The 18,731-nt window shown below is 32.8% G+C and overlaps 3 protein-coding genes across 3 annotated transcripts; 1 reads left to right on the top strand and 2 right to left on the bottom strand.

Annotated features, from left to right (window-relative positions):
* Window positions 1–829: 829 nt before the first annotated feature.
* LOC122597224 (alpha,alpha-trehalose-phosphate synthase [UDP-forming] 5-like) lies at window positions 830–2,815 on the bottom strand. Its single transcript, XM_043769846.1, has 4 exons — window positions 2,690–2,815; window positions 2,129–2,305; window positions 1,962–1,986; window positions 830–1,044 (listed from the first exon to the last, which is right to left on the bottom strand). The coding sequence occupies exons 1-4, from the start codon at window positions 2,813–2,815 to the stop codon at window positions 830–832; spliced, it is 543 nt and encodes a 180-aa protein (XP_043625781.1).
* Window positions 2,816–9,130: 6,315 nt separating this feature from the next.
* On the bottom strand, window positions 9,131–10,255 carry LOC122597735 (cucumber peeling cupredoxin-like). The gene is made up of 2 exons (XM_043770303.1): window positions 9,950–10,255; window positions 9,131–9,653 (listed from the first exon to the last, which is right to left on the bottom strand). Exons 1-2 carry the CDS (start codon window positions 10,128–10,130, stop codon window positions 9,211–9,213), a joined length of 624 nt encoding a protein of 207 aa, XP_043626238.1. The 5' UTR covers window positions 10,131–10,255; the 3' UTR covers window positions 9,131–9,210.
* Window positions 10,256–16,766: 6,511 nt separating this feature from the next.
* LOC122598061 (cytochrome P450 76T24-like) lies at window positions 16,767–18,525 on the top strand. The gene is made up of 2 exons (XM_043770672.1): window positions 16,767–17,672; window positions 17,763–18,525. Exons 1-2 carry the CDS (start codon window positions 16,767–16,769, stop codon window positions 18,381–18,383), a joined length of 1,527 nt encoding a protein of 508 aa, XP_043626607.1. The 3' UTR covers window positions 18,384–18,525.
* Window positions 18,526–18,731: the final 206 nt, after the last annotated feature.

Here is an 18,731-nt window from a genome sequence, read left to right as displayed (position 1 = left end):
AGGTATTTACCTGAATTTGTAATGACAATAAACTCGCATTGTCAAAATAGCTGAAATTTCAGAAATCACAAAGAATCAGCCAAGCACTCGCTTTGTAAAACCACCCAAACTCTTCCTCCACCATTCGACTATATCCTGCAATCCAACAAATAAAAACAAAACAGTTTAAACATAACATATAGAACACGACCATGCTTGGCTATACTTACTTTAAAACGGAACACTTGCCGATTCTAACTAATCAACATTTAAAAGTAGACATTTCAAGTTCCATTTCAGAATCTGGTTCGCTTATGTCATCATCGAGTCAAAGAACCCGAGGCTAAAAAACACTACCTGGTTGCAAAGACCTCATTTGCCATTGAAACTTCCCGAAATCTTTATTTGACTCGAAAAGATTATGGGTCTTTGTTGCTGGCTTTACCATTTTGAATCACATTTTGACTCATCGTCCAACTTTGCTACCTTTACCATTAAAAAGAAAGATACGCACTACATCTGCTGCATCCTTTGCTGCTCTAAAACGCCTATAATTACCAATAACCATGTATAGCAGTTACATATTCTATTTAAAACACCTATAATTACCAATAACCATGTATAAAATATAGAAAGTTACATCTAATGGATACAACTTAATTGGTTGTTTGCTAAATAAAACAATGATTTCACTGAGCTTGTAGATTCTTTGTTGCAGCCTCATTGTTTTTCTTGAAGAATGCTTGTTGCTCGACATCAAGCTTTGGGGTGATTTATTTGATCTACTTTTTGAAATAAGCAACAAACTACTTCTTATCAAAAGGAGGAAAAAGTTTACATCATCATACTCCTATTTCTCCTCAACTTTCTCTTCTTTCTTTGACTCAGCAGCTGCTGCTACAGGTGCAACACCACCATCGGCTGCTGTGGCAATGGCAACATCACCACCGCCTGAAGGAACAAAAGCCAACTTTTCCCTTCCGAATGCAATCAACTCAGTAATATCTTTACCCTTGACCTCAGACAAGAGCAACTCAATTTTATCATCATCAACATCAACTCCAACTACACATTATTAGATTTTAACTTGTTAAGACATAAACCTGACCATTTAATCGGCAATTTTACATAAACGAACCCATCTTATTTATCTTTAATGCTGAAGTACAATATAGTACCAGTGTACACACAAACTAAGCAAAAACTTGCTAACACAAGTGTCACCATTACGTAAGGACACAACTATTGAATACTCACCATTACGAAAGGCAACTTTTCCGCGCTCATTTCACCAGCTAAACATAAAATACTTTGATTCTTATACACCTAATAAATCCACTTTGCTAACACCAAAAACTATTAGATTCTCATAGTTAGAAGACAGATATCCCACCATATATTACAGTATTGTCACAACCGGCCAAGTAGAGAAAAGTAGGTGACAAAATGCTCTAAACAATATCTAAAAAATCCATCCACTTACTTAAAGGCACAACTAAATGTCTAACCATAACTATGACAGCTTCCTTGGCGGGAGCAGCTTCTGCAGATGGAGCTTGAGAAGAGATACTCCAGCAGCTTTACCATCTGGAGACCTGTTTACGGATAAAACTACTATTGACTATCTCATATGTACAATCAAAAATCACACTCTGAAAATCTATAAACGACATATCATATTATAAAAAATATCACTTAACTTCCCAGTCCAACAAGAAAATAGAAAAATCAAAAACCATTAGTGTTTAACTTAAACGACTCGGTTCACAAGCCATTAGTGCTTAACTTAGACGACCCGGTTTAATTATCTTAAAGGTAACCCAGGCTTGAACCTAAATGGCTCAAGTCATCAACTTAGGCAATTGTAAACCCTTTACTAAATTATCAAAGGTATTAAATCTAATTTAGTCTAATGCGATGATAATTTAGTCGGTGGCTCAAATATAAATCTTTTTAATAGCCCAGGCCATTTAGACAATTACCCAACCCACCCATTTTGCCACGTCTCTAAATACACAATGCATAAATTCCGTTATATAATGATTATATGATCATTAATAACTTATACAAATAAGCAATTATCTTCATTCCATTTGCTATTCCAGTCCATTATATGCCAACCAAATGCACAAACTGAACAAAATCATACTTGTAATTTGACCCCGACACTATGCCCTCTTTTCACTATAACGGGCTCATTGGCGAGCACATTCTCAAGATGATAGATAAGTTCTTTAGCTTGACAAGATCCAAATTCAGGACCTGCATCTTCATAAAACCACACCAGGGCCGTTTCTTTATCTTCAACTGTTGACCCATCAATCATCTGGTACAATATTTATAAAAAATTACTTACACAATCTTCTTTAACACAAACTTATGATTCAAGTACTAAGATTATTACCGCATTTGAATCTAACTTTGAAGATCACAATTGCCGCATTCTCTACTTAATATCACCCAACATAATGATAGCATTATCAATAGGAAATACTATATAGAAATTAAGTAACACCATGTGACAGTTCTTTACACATTGATACCCAACAAAATGCATTAACCTGCATTACCACTTTTAAAAGATGATATTTGTTGTTAAAGCAATTATGCATACATATATCTATCGCGAATTGACAAACTAATAACTTATAACATACGAGTGACAATAAAAGTTAAACTACACAAATTGAAAACCTAATTCGACACATACCATGGGCTTGTTAAAAAACAATTCCCCCTGCATATGTATCAAAGCATTAGTAGCAGACAAAACATCCTCAAAAACAACCCAAGCCTGACCTTTGCATTTCAATGTTTTGAATGCTAATATCTCCATTGTCTTTCCAAATCTTGAGAAAACTTCTTCCAATGAATTCTTTAGCTCTGAAAAAAAAACATGTTTATTCATCACGTTTATATTAATACAATAATAATAATATTCATTGAAGCATTTTATCAAACACTTGATATTCATATACAAATCTGAAATTTTTAAATAAGATAACTGATATCAAACCTACAAAATTGTTAGAGAAAATCAACAAATAAAAAACCAAGTTTATATTGGACTAACAAAATTCTCCATCATAAACATACCAAAATAAGATTTTTGGCCATATGCTTGACTTTTTTACATCATGTAGCTTTTTAAAATCCATAAAAATACATCAAAAGCTAACAATAAAAAAAAACTCATATATCTTTTCATCATCATCATCATCATCATCAACGACAACAACAACACTGCTCATCTCTTTGGCTTCCACTGCTCAACTTTCTTTGTATTAAAATACATCATCTAAAAATGATTAAAAGCCCATATCTTTTATATATATACGGAAATTAAAAAAAACCAAATATTTATAAAAAAATCATATCAAATCTCTATATAATATAAGATTTATATATATAAAGAAACAAACCTTTTAGCAATTGATTAATTAACTTACCAATATGTAGACGATGATTATTGATCCTTTTTGAAATAAATTCCAAAATACAAACATGTAAAGCAAAAATGAAATGTGTGTTATTTTGGTGAGAGAGAAAAGAGCCTGATATATATCTATCTATATTCTTTTAGTCTTTCTATCTCTATTCTATCTCCATTTCCCACCACTCAATGTACACATTCAAATTTTGAAAACCTGTGTGATTCCCCCGCCCAAATACGCTCACACACACACACCAAATACGCCTTAAAATACCTAGCACTTGACATCATAATCCTATGTGGCAAGCTTCTTTGTTCGACAACACACAATTGTGATATCACTTGCTATGTCTCCTTTAGTATGAAAAGAGAGATAGTATCTAATAAACTCATTTTATTTAAATAAAACCTAAATGGATATCCTTCTTAAATTAAACACACTGTATTCATTATTAAAAGGACAAATATATTCTAACATTGTTTTCAAAGTTATTGTTTATAACATTTTTCTTTTTTTGTTTTTAACATTTATTGTTCATAACATTTTGTTTTCCAAAATAAAACAATTGAAAAGGCGTGTCATTAATTTGATAATGTTGCCGACATGGAGCGAGGTAGGGTAACGAACTTTTTTTTATAACATAGAAAACGTCATGGCAACATGTCATAGATTTGAAAAATGAATAATGACCAAAATGTAAAGGTGATTCAACTTTCAAGTGAGGACAATGACTTCTTTTTTAGTTATCAGTTTTAATGAATCTTTTGTTATTTATATTTATATGAAATTCAATTAACCCCTCATTATTTGTTATATGTGACCTTAAAAGTTCATTGATAAATGGCCGAATAAATATATGTTGGGATATTCTCACACTATCAACAAATGTCAGCCTTATCATGATTACATACTAACAATTTAATAAGCTAACTCTTCATCACACACTTTTCGAGTCCAAATATAAAATTACCGAAACACCTACGGCCAACTCACATCTATAAAGTCTAGGCATTCACTTAACAAACCTAAATTCCTTAATTCTCGACTCTAATACCACTTAAAAAAAGACTCAACTCGATTTATGTATTGGATCATATGTTTTAAAGCTCATTCAAATGTGAAATGTTATAAAAGTTCATGTTGAATAAGAAAATTTCATTCAAAACCTTCGAAATAAATTTTTGCTTACTAGTAAATGAATTTGTTCACGTTTTCGTTTACATGTGAACAAATGACTAGATATAAGATTTTGAAAGGAAAAAAATATTATTTAACATACATTATTATAACGTTTTATTTGAATGAATTCTAAAAACATGTAATCTAATATATAACTAGAGAGTTGTCATTGTGCTTGGAAAAGAAAGATTATCGGAATAAAGAATCAATATATATATATATATATATATATATATATATATAATTATTAAAATAGTAGGAAACTGAACGATTCTAGAGTCTATAAAAAATCTAACCTATTTTATAAATTTGCCACATAGGATTTATCCTACATGGCACATTCATATTTTTTTTTACAATATTTTACTCTATTTATATATATCCTTAAAATAATTATAAAAAATCATAATACAAATTGTTTTAGAAAAAAACAAGTCACATATATCTAAGTTTGGTAAAGATATTTGACAAAATTAATCAAATCATATATTATATTTATATCATAAATAAAGAGAATTATATTTATATATATTTATATATATTTAATAATAATAAATTCGTTCGCTATATAGAAATCATACTAACTTTTCTAAAAGAAATAATAATATATAAATCATACTGACATATAATTCAATTGAAATATTTGGATGAATCAATCAATGATATCTTTTACCCGGTTATACAAATCTCATTCATTCTATAGGCATAAACATTATTTTATAAATCATTCTTCTCCTTTGAATATACAAAGTTTCTACCACAATTCTCTATACTGTTCATATTATACATATCCTTTATTCCCGTGTTGAAGGTAATTATCACTTTATGGCTTTCATCTTTTTGGATTTTGTTAGAGGTAGCATTGGAAATTGGCAAATTAAAGAAAGTAAATTTATCTTTGCCATGAATCGATAGATTCAAAGTCTAATGTTCTAATTTCCACATAAGCATTCTAAGATGTAGTTTTGGAGTATGTCAAAATTGTTACTGGATTTACGGATCTGTTTGGTAGAGGGCTTTTGGGGGCTTTTAGGAGCTTAAAAGCCATGAGCTTTTAAAAAGAAGCTCCATTTATTACGGTAGCCCTGTTTAGATATACATTTTAAATTAAAAGCCCAGCCCAAAAAGCTCCTAAAGCCTTGAAAGGTCTTTAAAATAAAAGCTGGTGGAAGAAAGGTTGAAATAAAAGCCCCAACTCCTAGCCTATTTCTAAGCTCCAATTTCAAGCCCCTGACCACAGCCTCAGCTCCAAGCTTTTGTGCCAAACATACCCTACATAAACAACACTTTTTGGGTTAGTTATGTAAGAAGATTACACTTAGTGTTAAGTTGGAGCTTCAATATGTTTATATTAATTTGTTCCTTGAAATTGATTTGTGTATGTTATTTTTGTTAGGTTTTTGTTAACTAGACATAGAGGTCACAGATTCTTGGTGAATAATAACTTTTTGAAACATCATTATGCAAAAGATCCGGATATATTTATTTTTGTGAGTAATAAATGTGAGTTTTTGTTCTTTTTATTGTTTGTTGTTTAGTCGATTATTTTATTTGTTAACTTTGTAAATTGTAACAATTAGATTCTATTTTTAAAAAATTTTATTCACATAGCTAGCAAAATAAACAACACATTGAAATTACGATAACTAAATCACAATTTATTGATTATCAATGTCAATTTTAAAAGTTTTGAAAAATAAATTCAATATTCACGCATCGCGTGGGTAAAAGACCTAGTGTGTGTGTGTATATATATATATATATATATATATATAGGGTAAGGGGGACAATCAAATAAGAACAGTTTTAAAATAAGAACGGTGAGAACACTTAAAAAATATCATTTTAATGCATTCAAAGTCCATAAAACTAACATAGTGCATAACTAATTATCATTATTTAAGTGTTTAACAACACATTGATCCGTCAAAATCGAAAAAATCACGTTTTTTAGTGGATGCATCGTTTTGAAGAATATGCATCCAAGATGGATGCACAAAACAAAAAACATGATTTTCTTGATTTTGATAGACCAATGTGTTGTTAAACACTTAAATAATGATAATTAGTTATGGACTATGTTAGTTTTATGGACTTTTAATGCATCAAAATGATGTTTTTTAAGTGTTCTCACCGTTATTATTATAAGACTGTTCTCACCGGAGTGCATAACTAATGATAATAAAAAAACTAACATAGTGCATAACTAATTGTCATTATTTAAGTGTTTAACAACACATTGATCCATCAAAATAAAAAAAAATCACGTTTTTTGTTAGATGCATCATTTTGATGAATATGCATCCAAGATGGATGCACAAAACAAAAAACATGAATTTTCTCGATTTTGACTGACCAATGTGTTGTTAAACACTTATAAAATGATAATTAGTTATACACTATGTTAGGTTTATGAATTTTTAATGCATCAAAATGTAGTTTTTAAGTGTTCTCACCGTGTTCTTATTTTAAGACTGTTCTTATTTGATTGTCCACCTATATATATGGTAACACTCCGGTGAGAACAGTCTTAAAATAAGAACGGTGAGAACACTTAAAAATATCATTTTGATGCATTAAAAGTCTATAAAACTAACATAGTCAATAACTAATTGTCATTATTTAAGTGTTTAACAACACATTGATCCGTCAAAATTGAAAAAATCACGTTTTTTGTTGGACGTATCATTTTCATGAATATGCATCCAAGATGGATGATACTTATATATATATATATATATATATATAAGTAGCATAGTTAGATTAAGTGGCTAACACAACCCCATTTTTTTTAGAACAGCGAAGGGTCGGACTACGGGTATCCGGACTGAATACTGTGGGCCTACCCGATCCGCTCCCCCCGCCCGCCCCACCCGGTAACTTCAACTCGTTCCGCCAAGAAAACTTGGCCTGCCACAACGCTCGAAATGGGATTCAAACTTGTGACAGGTTTTCAACTTCCGGGTGTCCTACCACTGCGCTAGCAAGTGAAGGACAGGTTTCCTATATATATATATATATGGGGGACCCTTATTTTGAGAACTTATTTTTTTGAAAGAACCGTGAGAACTCCTAAATTTTATATCAGTTCACATATTTTTTTTTATTCATTCACATGTAAAACGTTATAAAAATGTATGTTGAAAAAGAATTTTTTTTTCAAAACTTTATATATAGCCGTTTGTCACATGTGAACAGAAAACGTAAACAAATTTATTCACAAGTTCACAAAAGACTACTTTGAAGATTTCTTAAAAAAAGTTTCTTGTACAACATACATTTTTATATCATTATACATGTGAGTGGACAAAAATTCTCAAAAGAAGGAAACTCTCTCTCTCTCTCTCTATATATATATATATATACATACACATATAAGTAGCATAGTTAGATTAATTGACTAACACAACCCCATACAAATACTGGAGATTGTTTTTTATCATTTAGATAGAACCGGAAAGGCGTGGAAGCAGCCTCTTTACCTAGGCAGAGGTAAGAGTATCTACATCTCAACCTCCCCATACACCGGCGAGATATTGGAATCCAAAACCTGTGAAAACGACATTGGGTGTTATATTCACATATACTAGAGCGGTACCAGTGCGATGCGACGGTGTAATGGTGGTGGTGGCGGCAGCGGCGGTGGTGGCGATGACGGGTGGTGGTAGCGCGGGGGTGGTGGTAACGGCGATGGTGGCGGTGGCATGTGGTGGTAGCAGTGGCGGCGATTGGTGATGGCATCGATGGTAGGAAATTATTGATGTTAGTGATGACAGTGAGTAGTTTAGGTTATTGATGCAATGGAGTTTTGATTCATTGTTAAAACCTTAGTTGCTATGAGTTGAAACTCAAAAGTTAAACAAACAGTTAAAATTTACTTTATAATACAGGGATATAGATATATATGGCATCCTACTTTTGGGTTTGAAACACTCAGACCACAAACCGATCTATAACAGTTCTGACTAGAACTCATGACGGTCGATTAGGTTCAAGCCAGTCATTACGACATATGATGCATATGAAGTAGCTATAATAGTATCATAACATCTTGGTATGTGGTGGTTAGGTTTTTGAAGGCAATCGGAACATAAGACAACAATTAAGAGCTGTCATTAACTCGAGCTCTACGTGCTCACATGTCCAAACAATAGACTCGAGTCATGGATTTGAAGTCTTTACTAGAATTGATATGGATTTAAAGTCTTTACTTGATATGATGACAATAGGATTGTAAACGAACCAAGTTGTTCGTAGCTACACGAGCTTGACTCGTTAAAAGCTTGAACCCACAAGCCATTCTCCCCAAAATAAAAGGAGTTGAGTTAGAGTTTAAGCAAGCTGGAGCTCGTTTATAGCATATGTAATCATAAGCAAACGCATAAAGATTGTATCTTAGCAGTTTAACTGTTACCTAAGTGATGAAATGATCATCAACCAAATTTCTACTATCCAATAATAGATGAAAAACGTCATACAATTTCAATCTTAGTGCAGCAAAATGCATCCATCAATGAACTCAATATCTAATTCTAAAGTGAAAACAAAAATATCAAAATGGCCCATTAAATTACAAACAAATACAATCTGTATCTCCTTTCTAGACTTCTTTTCACATTCAAAAGTCAAAATAAACCAAAGATCCAAACAATGCGAGTCCAAAACACACCACTACCCGCACATTATCACCGACACTCAACCCACCATCACTCGGCTGGCTATCGGTCACCGGTGGCCTAAGAGATCCGACACCATTAGATGGTGCCTCAACATATGGTGGCGGCGGTGGCTGGTTGAGATTCGGTGGAAGCCCAACCCCTTGACTCACATTAACCCCAAACGCCATCCCCTGTTCGCATTGAATTCCATCAAAAGCATCCGAAAAAAAGTAGTTTGGTCCCACGATGGTCAACGGAACAGCCACGGTATACGGCTTGAACACCGTGTTATCTTGGCCGAAGTAAAACGTATCACTATCCGAAGAATTATCAATGCTACAACTCTTAAACGTCGTCTCGTTGTAGGTTAAGATCACCGTTTGGTTCGTGTTGGTGTTAAATACTGCACATTAATCGTAATCACAAAATTAGACCAGTACCAAATTCGTTATAAGCGAGATTCAGCACTACGCCCCTTAACCTAATATATAAAAGAAATTCCACAAGTATTGAACTAAAGTTAACTAGCATTCGGCCATTCGTCGCTCAGATTCGTAATTTAACATAAAACTTTCTTTTTACTCAAAACCGAATTAAAATCACTAAACGATCCACTAAGATTCGGCTCTGTACATGATTCAAGCACAAAATAATAAAAAGGCTAATAAAAATGATATAATATAAAATAAGAATACTTACTTAAGTAGTCGCCAAGATTAAATGTTTTGTTGGCCGACCAAGATTGGTAATTAGCTGATGAGGTATTGGCAGTAGGGTCAAAAAACCAACCGGCGGGCCCACCGACGGTGTAATTAGTGTATGCGGCGGTGGTGGTTATGAGAAATGCAAGCAAGGTGAAATAGACCGCCGGAGTGGCCATTGGATGCGGCGGAGATCTGATCTCGAAATGTGTTTTGCTTTTGAGATTTAGGATTAGAAATAGATATAGTATTTGTTTGTTTGTTTATTCAATTAGGGGTTTTGATAAAGAACGGTTCACGTCGACAAGTCCACCTGTTTTCTAGTGACATAATTTAAAAAGTTTCAATATATTAGTAATTCTGTAATTGTATTGTATTACTCGATTATTACTATATCATTAAAGGTGATGATAATGATAATGAAGAGTGCCACCTCCACGTGACATTGTTCAATTATTACTATATCATTAAAGGTGATGATAATGAACAGTGCCACCTCCACGTGACACTGTTCAATTAGTCCACTTATATTTCACAAACTATTTAGATTTTGTCAAATTGAATCTCGTTTCATTTTTTTTTTTGGTTCATTTTTGTTTCTTACACAATTTTTTTGCTTTTCTGTTTTCTTCAATTGCTTCATCCTCCGCATCATTATTAAAATTTTGTCATATCGTATCCATTTGTAGTTTTTCTTTCAATATTTTTATAGTTTTTTTCCTTTTGTGTTATTAAAGATGATGCTAATGAACATTGTCACCGCCACGTTGCACTGTTTTATTGGTCCACTTATACATCACATTTCTACTCGAATTTTGCCATATCAGATTCCGTTCGATTGTTTTTTCCTTTTGGTTTTTCTTGGTTTGTTGCTCAGTATTTTTCTTTTGTGTTCTTTTTTATTGGTGCATCTTATACCTCACATCACTATATAGATTTAGTCATATCGAATCCTGTTTGGAGGTTTTTCTTTCGGTTGTTTTTATAGTTTTTTGTTTTTGTGTTCTCAACTAATATAATGAAAACTTTTACTCAACATTTTGTTTTTCCTTTTTTTTTTGTTTTATTGCACAACTTAAAAGTATGTATTTGATTTTGCAAAGTTTTTTATTCGGTTTTATTAGTTTTCTCACACAAACAGTATTTGTTTTTTTCAAGTTATTTCTTGGTTTTTCATACTTTTATCTTTTTTATTATTAAATTGATTCAACGCAGGTAGACTAACATAACGAAACTGTATCAACATGACAATTGGAGCCCCGCAAAGCGGGGCCAAACCTTACTAGTTTTCACTAAAATCTAAGTTTTTTGAAATAATTTTATATTTGTATATAAAGTGTTAATTATTTTTAAAAAACGATTATTTTTATGTATAATAATAATAATTATTGTTACACGTTAAACATAAAAACGGTAAATTGATAAGAACCGTCTGATCCCATGTACCGAATTGGTACCCACATAACCCCCAGCAGAGATAGTGTCAAGGTTAATCAACCACTTAAATTCAATTCTGCCTCTGACAAAATTCGAACCCAGTTACTTATACGAAGAGTTGGTTGTTACACGTTAAACATAGGTCTACAAGCTGTAAGATGTAAAATCCATAATCCTTAACAATCAATAAATGAATTGATTCTTTAAAAACTTAAAATTAAAAATTTTATGCTCCAATTCAAATTCACAATGTGAAATTTGCCCAATTTGCCTTATAAAAATAGAATTAAATTCATAATCCACTTAGCGTAAACCCGAACGTAATATAGATCTTCTAGTATGATATTTAATCTGTATCTTTCCATATAGTTGTGTTCGGATCACAACACGATTTAGCCAGCTTTTTAATATTCACAAAAAATTTAGTTTTAAAATGAACATTTTTAAAAATATATATCGATAGAAACTAAACGATTCAAAGTTGATTGTGTTTATCTTTCCCCTTTTTAAAACATATCCAAGTATTGTTTTTTCTTTCTTCTTTTAAACGATTAGATTTAGTTATAGCTCGATGTAATTGATTCAACCAAACGAATTATGTTGTTATTCAAGTTAAAACGAGTAATTGTTAGTTTCGTTTGTTTATGTAATGTGTGTGCAAGAAGACAAAACCTATCATAAATTTCAAACATTAGCAAAAATTATATAATATAGTTTTTTGTAAACTGTTTATTGTGTTCAAAAGTTTATAAAAAAAGTTATCTTCTTTTCAAATTTAATCCAACATGATGACTAAATGGTAAAACTTCTCTTCTTTCTAATTTAATCCAACATAGATACTAGCGTGCGCACATATATAAATTAAATAATTAACCAGGGCCTGAAATAAGTCTAAAATTATATTAGCCTTAATTAAGTTGTAAACATCGATCACAAGAAGGATTTAATCGAAGCTTGTTTCAATAATTGGCGTGCAAGCACTTCACAAGATGCTAGCTAGCCTTGTTTACTACAAAATGTATCTAGCTAATACAAACACCAAAAATCTTTAGACAAAACGCAATGTGACAAAATTAAGCTTTCATATTCATTATATATAGTGTTGCATCCTTTTCTTTCTTGCAAATAGGAAATAATAGTACCAAAATTCAATGGCTTCTCAGAATCGAATTGTTTTGATCTTGGTCTTCTTCATCTCACTTTTGATCCACAAAATCTTTTCTTTTATGGTCCCTTTCGATTGCTCTAAGCAATATTCTAAGCCGTGCAAATCCCTTCTTTATCAACACAACGATCTCACTAAAGACGACATCTCTTCTCTTTACTCGGTGGACAAATCACAAATTGAAAGCTTTGGACAAGGAGACCATCTTGTCACCGTGCCGTGTTCTTGCCAAAATGTTAACAATACAATTGCATACTTCTATGATACAACTTATTTAGTAAAAGTAAATGATACTTTTGTTAGTGTTTCTGATCAGTTTTATAGCGGACAAGTCTGGTATGATAATAGTAGATTTTGGACTGCTCATACAAATGTTACAATGCACTTGTTGTGTGGATGTACGAAAACAGACTCTCAAGTTATGGTCACATATACAGTTGAGGAACATGACACACTTTCAGCTATTGCCAACCGTCTCTCGTCTAACGTGGATGAGATATTGCGCGTAAACAACATGACACAAGGTTTTTTAGAGGAAGGTTGGGTGTTGTTTGTTCCTATGTATAAGAATGAAGTTTTACCATCAGTAGCATTATGAAATTGCATTGGACTTGTGTCTATTAGATGCAAAATCTTATGTCCATTTTTAACATTTTTTTCCCTTTTCGGATAATTATACTTTAAACTTGTTCTATTCTCTTGTTGGATAATTGCTTTCGAAGTTTAATCTGAATTGTAATTTGAACTAGATAGAACATTCTAAAATGGATTTGAAGTTAAACCATAATGTATAGATTGACAAATATGTTGTGAAGTGTGATTGTGTGAACTTTAGGGGTGTAGCTAGTAGGGAGCTCGGAGACTCATTTAATTTCTTATTTAAATTTTAAATATTAAATCAGCATATATAATGTTCTCTAATCGGCCCCTTTAACAAGCAAACCTCCTTAATTTCAAATCCTAGAACGTTAACAAAACCTAATAATACCGTGAGTAAAATGTCACGTACAAGATCGAACAATATGTATAGTGTTTTTTTTTAATTTTTTTTTTTAATATCAAAAGAAGAAAAAATGTAGTTTTAAATGAAGAACAATCTATAGCATCAAGTGATAAATAATGTTGCAACATTTAAATAATAATAGTTTATAGGTTTTAGGTAAAATAAAACAACTATTAAAGTAAAACAAATAAAACAATATGTTTTTCTTCTATGATAATTACTGTGCATCATGAAAATCATCGTACATCAATTGCTTCGTGAATCTTCGTGCATCAATTTAACCATGATCTAAGGGTCAAGATCTTGTCTTATTTGTTTTACTTTAATACTTGTTTTACAATACCCAACCCCATAGTTTATATTAAGAACGTACAAGTAGATAAACGCTTAGCAGTATTTTTTAATTTTAAATATGATTTATGAACACATCAAAACTATCAATTGAGATGACCAAAAGGTCTTGTGTCTAAACCAACAAGTCACACAAATGAGTGGGGTATATGTATTTTAGAGCCGACAATTTCTGACATGGACCTGTTAGCACGACACGACACGACATGCTTTTTTCGTGTTTCGTGTTTGGCCTTAACGTGTTTTGTGTCTTAACAGGTCCGGACCTGTTAAGACACGAATATTTATCGTGTCTTAACAAATCCGGACCTGTTAAAACACTAAACACGATAAGACAAGTAGTATATATATGGACATGTTAAGACACGTTAAAGACACGTTAAGGACACGATAAGACACGATAAGACACGTTATCAGGTCCCTTAACAGGTCCCTTATCGAGTAACTTTTAACAAGTCCCTTAACAGGTCCCTTATCGTGTAACCTGTTAAAAATCGTGTCGTGTTCGTGTTTGGAAAAACTGACACAATTAGCTATCGTGTCGTGTTCGTGTTTAACCCTATCGTGTTCGTGTCTTATCGTGTCATGTCAGACACGATATATCAGCTCTAATGTATTTGGTCGTCATAATTCTCAATAACGACTTTTGCGATAAACATGCATCTGAAATTTATTTATTTATTTATTCCTTATAATAGAAAAGAATGAAAAACAACATAAAAGGGGAGAAAACTAGCATAATAGACTATTACGGGATAGTCTTGATCATTGGATCCTACTTTTAAAATGGATATCTTTGGTAAAGTTAGTGGGTAGTTGAATAATTCAAAAGATAAAAGTTAGAACAATTTAAAGCCTGAGGTGGTGAAACAAAAATGTAATTATAGAAAGTTATAAAAAAAAGACATAAAAGTTGATGCATGGTTAATAGGGAAATAATTAATCTTCTTAACAAAATAGTTTAAAAATCCTCTTAACTATTGGATTATGACATGTGGAAAAATCAGAGGGCAATATTAGGAAAGAGAATTAGTGGATACTACATGTCATCTTCTTAGAGTGTTAGACTATTTTGTTAGGAGAATTAGTATTTTCTTTTAAAATATTTAGGGGTTGGCCATCAAATTATAGAAGATCATAAGGATGAAGGACAAATCGTAAGATATCGAAAGATTGAGGGGATGGTAAATTATAAGAAATCAAGCGAAGAATCAAATTGACACAAGTGTACTTTTCATTATATCCCATGCTTAAACACCAGTTTTACATGTTAAAGGTTTCGAGTTTGAGACATGAGAACGACATTTCTAAATTTCACAAATAAAGTCCATTAATTAAGCAAGTTTGAGTTGGACGATTTAGTTGGGAGTTTCTGCATATACTATTGTAATAAAAATGATAATGACAGTATTCAGGATTGTCATTATTAGTTTATTATACACATAAAACTAATATTTTATACTATAAAAGTCACTCTTTGAATTTTCGCATAACAAGGTGCATTAAAATTTGTATATTGCGATTATTACCCTTAAAAAATTCAAGGGTAATTTTTAATATATAATGTACTAATTTTAAATATGTAATAAGTTGTTACAAGAATGGTCATTATCATTTTTTAAAAATTTAAAATCGAACTCTTGATAAAACCTTTACATACATGGGCGGGCGGATGCAACTTAGGCTATCCGGAGTGGAGCATATTCAGAGGGTGGGGATATCCGCCATGTGGCGCCATGTCATCATCAAGAATATGTTTAAAAAAAAAGGAGTGGTGTAGTGGGCGAAATAGGGGCAAATCTAGTCTTTTGATTGGCCACACGGAAAACAAGGCACACCCATAAAGAAATTTTTGGGCGAAATATGTTTTCCGCCTGGAGGAGGCAAGGGGCGCAATTGGATGAGGGGGGTGGTGTTCTAGGCAAGTTTTTAGGCGAAATGGGGGAAGATCCGCCCCACTCCGTATAACCTTCTAAAGGTAGTGATATAGAATCCAACCCATTCAGCCCAATACCATTCATTTTGGTACATTGGAACCCAGACTAAAAATTATAATGAACCTTATGCTTTTGGAAAATGTTAGAAATATTGTTTAAATAAAAAGTGGTTTCCATGAAATGCTCAAGCGAAATTCTTTTCTTTTTTTTAGAAAAATAATAAAACGTGGTTTCGTATTTTATGCTTTAGCTTTGACTAGAGACTCACAAGTCACAATGTTTAGGTTAAAAACTTTTGCCCCACCATCTGAATTTCCTAGATCCCCTGCTTACATATATATATTTTTTGAACTGAACGAATCTATCTAGGTCAAGCTGATTCTTAATTTGACCCTTATAACAAATTATTTTTTTTTTCGTTAATGTGAAGGGTACTTGAAAAAAAAGTATTAGACAATGTTTTAAATACTGGTACGTACCGGCCGGTATTACCCGGAATACCGGATACTGAGTGGTATCCCGGTATTTTACATACGATATTTTGATTATACCACCCCACGTAAATACCGGCTGGTATTTACGAAATACCGGTAAGATAATACCGGCCTTCTGAGGACAACTCCGGTATGATTAAAATACCGGTTTAGATCAATTTTCAATGGCATGTAAAATAAGCTAATGCCTAAGAGTATAGATTTTTCTAGTCACAAAAATCGTTCATTAGAAATGGGAATTGGATTTAATTTCGTTGCTGCCTTTAAAAAAAATAAAAATAAATGGGAATTGAATTGGTCATTGCTGTTTTTGCACGCCAAAACATTGCAAACATGAATTGACTTTAATTTCTAAAAGAAAATCGACTCTAATCTGAAATCAACAATATAAATTTAAATCATGATGTAACACATTTGTTAAGCTAGAAATGGAATACACAATTATTTTCACTTTATTCTCCATTTTTACATGTTTTTATATCTTTATTATCAAAACTGGAAACCAGAAGCCAGACAACACTGTCCGTCTTCCGCCAGGCCCATACCCCCTCCCGATCATTGGAAACATCTTTAAACTCGGAAACAAGCCACACCACTCGCTCCACACCCTCTCCGTAACATACGGCCCGTTAATGTCACTCAAACTGGGTAACACTACAACGATTGTTGTATCCTCGCCAGAAATTGCAAAAGAGTTTTTTCTAAAACATGACATTTCTTTCTCGAGTAGGTCAATCCCGCATGCTGCTGACACCCACGATCGTAATAAAATCTCCATGGTTTGGTTGCCGGTTGGTGATCAATGGCGTAGACTAAGACGAATATGTAAAGAAAACTTATTTTCGGTACGCCAACTTGATGCTAGCCAACACTTGCGCCAAGAAAAGGTTCAAGACCTTCTTGATTATGTTCAAGAATGTCTTGATAATGGTAAAGCGGTAAACGTTGGTCAAAGTGCGACTACAACAATTCTTAACATCCTTTCCAACTTCATCTTTTCAATAGATATAGCTGAATATGATTCGGAATCATCTCAAGATTTTAAAGAACTTGTATGGGGGCTAATGGAAGTTGGTGGAACTCCTAATTTAGCTGATTTCTTTCACATTCTTCGTCCGTTTGATCCACAAGGTTTGCAAAAACGGGCTATTCATTATACCGAAAAGCTCATGGCGATATATGAACAACACGTTGGTCAACGGTTGCAAGAAAGGGCTGAATTGTGCTCATCTGATTCAACTTCATCAAGCAAGGATCTTACCGATGTGCTGTTGGACATTAGCGAAAACGAGAAATCATCAATTAACTTGGATGACATAAGAAACTTGCTCTTTGTAAGTTAGCATTTTTTTTGTCCAAAAAAAACAGAGTTTTTTGTATTAGTACTTTTTATGTCATTTTTTCCATTTTTCGTTTTTGGGCAGGACTTATTTCTAGCTGGAACAGACACTACATCAAGCACACTGGAATGGGCGATGGCGGAATTAATCCACAACCCTGAGAAAATGTTAAAAGCCCGATGCGAGCTTAAGGAAGTAATGGGGAAAAAAGATGGAAGTACATGTACATATATTGAAGAATCAGATATCTCAAGGCTCCCATACTTACAAGCCATTGTTAAAGAAACTCTTCGGTTACATCCACCGGTTCCTTTTCTAGTCCCTCATAAGGCCATAAACGATGTTGAGGTCCAAGGCTATGTAGTCCCAAAAGATGCACAAATATTGTGTAACTTATGGGCTATGGGTCAAGACCAAAATGTATGGAGAGACCCACAAAGGTTCGAGCCAGAGAGGTTTCTTGACATTGGAATCGACTACAAAGGTCAGGATTTTGAGCTTATTCCGTTTGGCGCGGGAAGAAGGATGTGTCCAGGATTGCCTCTTGCTGACAGAATGTTGCACTTGTTGTTGGGGTCTTTGATTTACAAGTTTAATTGGAAGATTGAAGGAGGAATAAGGCCACAAGATATGGACATGAGTGATAAGTTTGGGTTTACCTTACACAAAAGTCTGCCTCTCATGGCTATCCCAGTCAAAGTTTGATATATTTGTTGATTCAACTATATTGAGAACAATATAGAGTTTTCAAAAATAGTTGGAAAAGAATAATCAGCCGTGGGAGAAACGCGTTTACTGAGCAGTTTGATATCTATTAGTCTATTACTAACATTACTAACAATCAGCCGTGGGAGATTCAACCATTAAAATAGAAAATGAAAAAAGTCTCTCTACTTAGGTAGAATTAAGGTTTGCCTAAATCTTAACCTCCATCATACACCGTCAAGGTATTGGGGCTCAAAACCCACGGAAGACAACACTGAGCAGTTTCTTTCTTTCTCTTTATATTACCTAAACATATCCATAATTATATAAAATTAAGAAAGAGACGGG

Source organism: Erigeron canadensis, chromosome 4, assembly GCF_010389155.1.
Source record: "Erigeron canadensis isolate Cc75 chromosome 4, C_canadensis_v1, whole genome shotgun sequence".
Classification (NCBI taxonomy): domain Eukaryota; kingdom Viridiplantae; phylum Streptophyta; class Magnoliopsida; order Asterales; family Asteraceae; genus Erigeron; species Erigeron canadensis.
The sequence above is the reverse complement of the archived record's forward strand: the minus strand, read 5'-3'. Positions and strand labels throughout refer to the sequence as shown.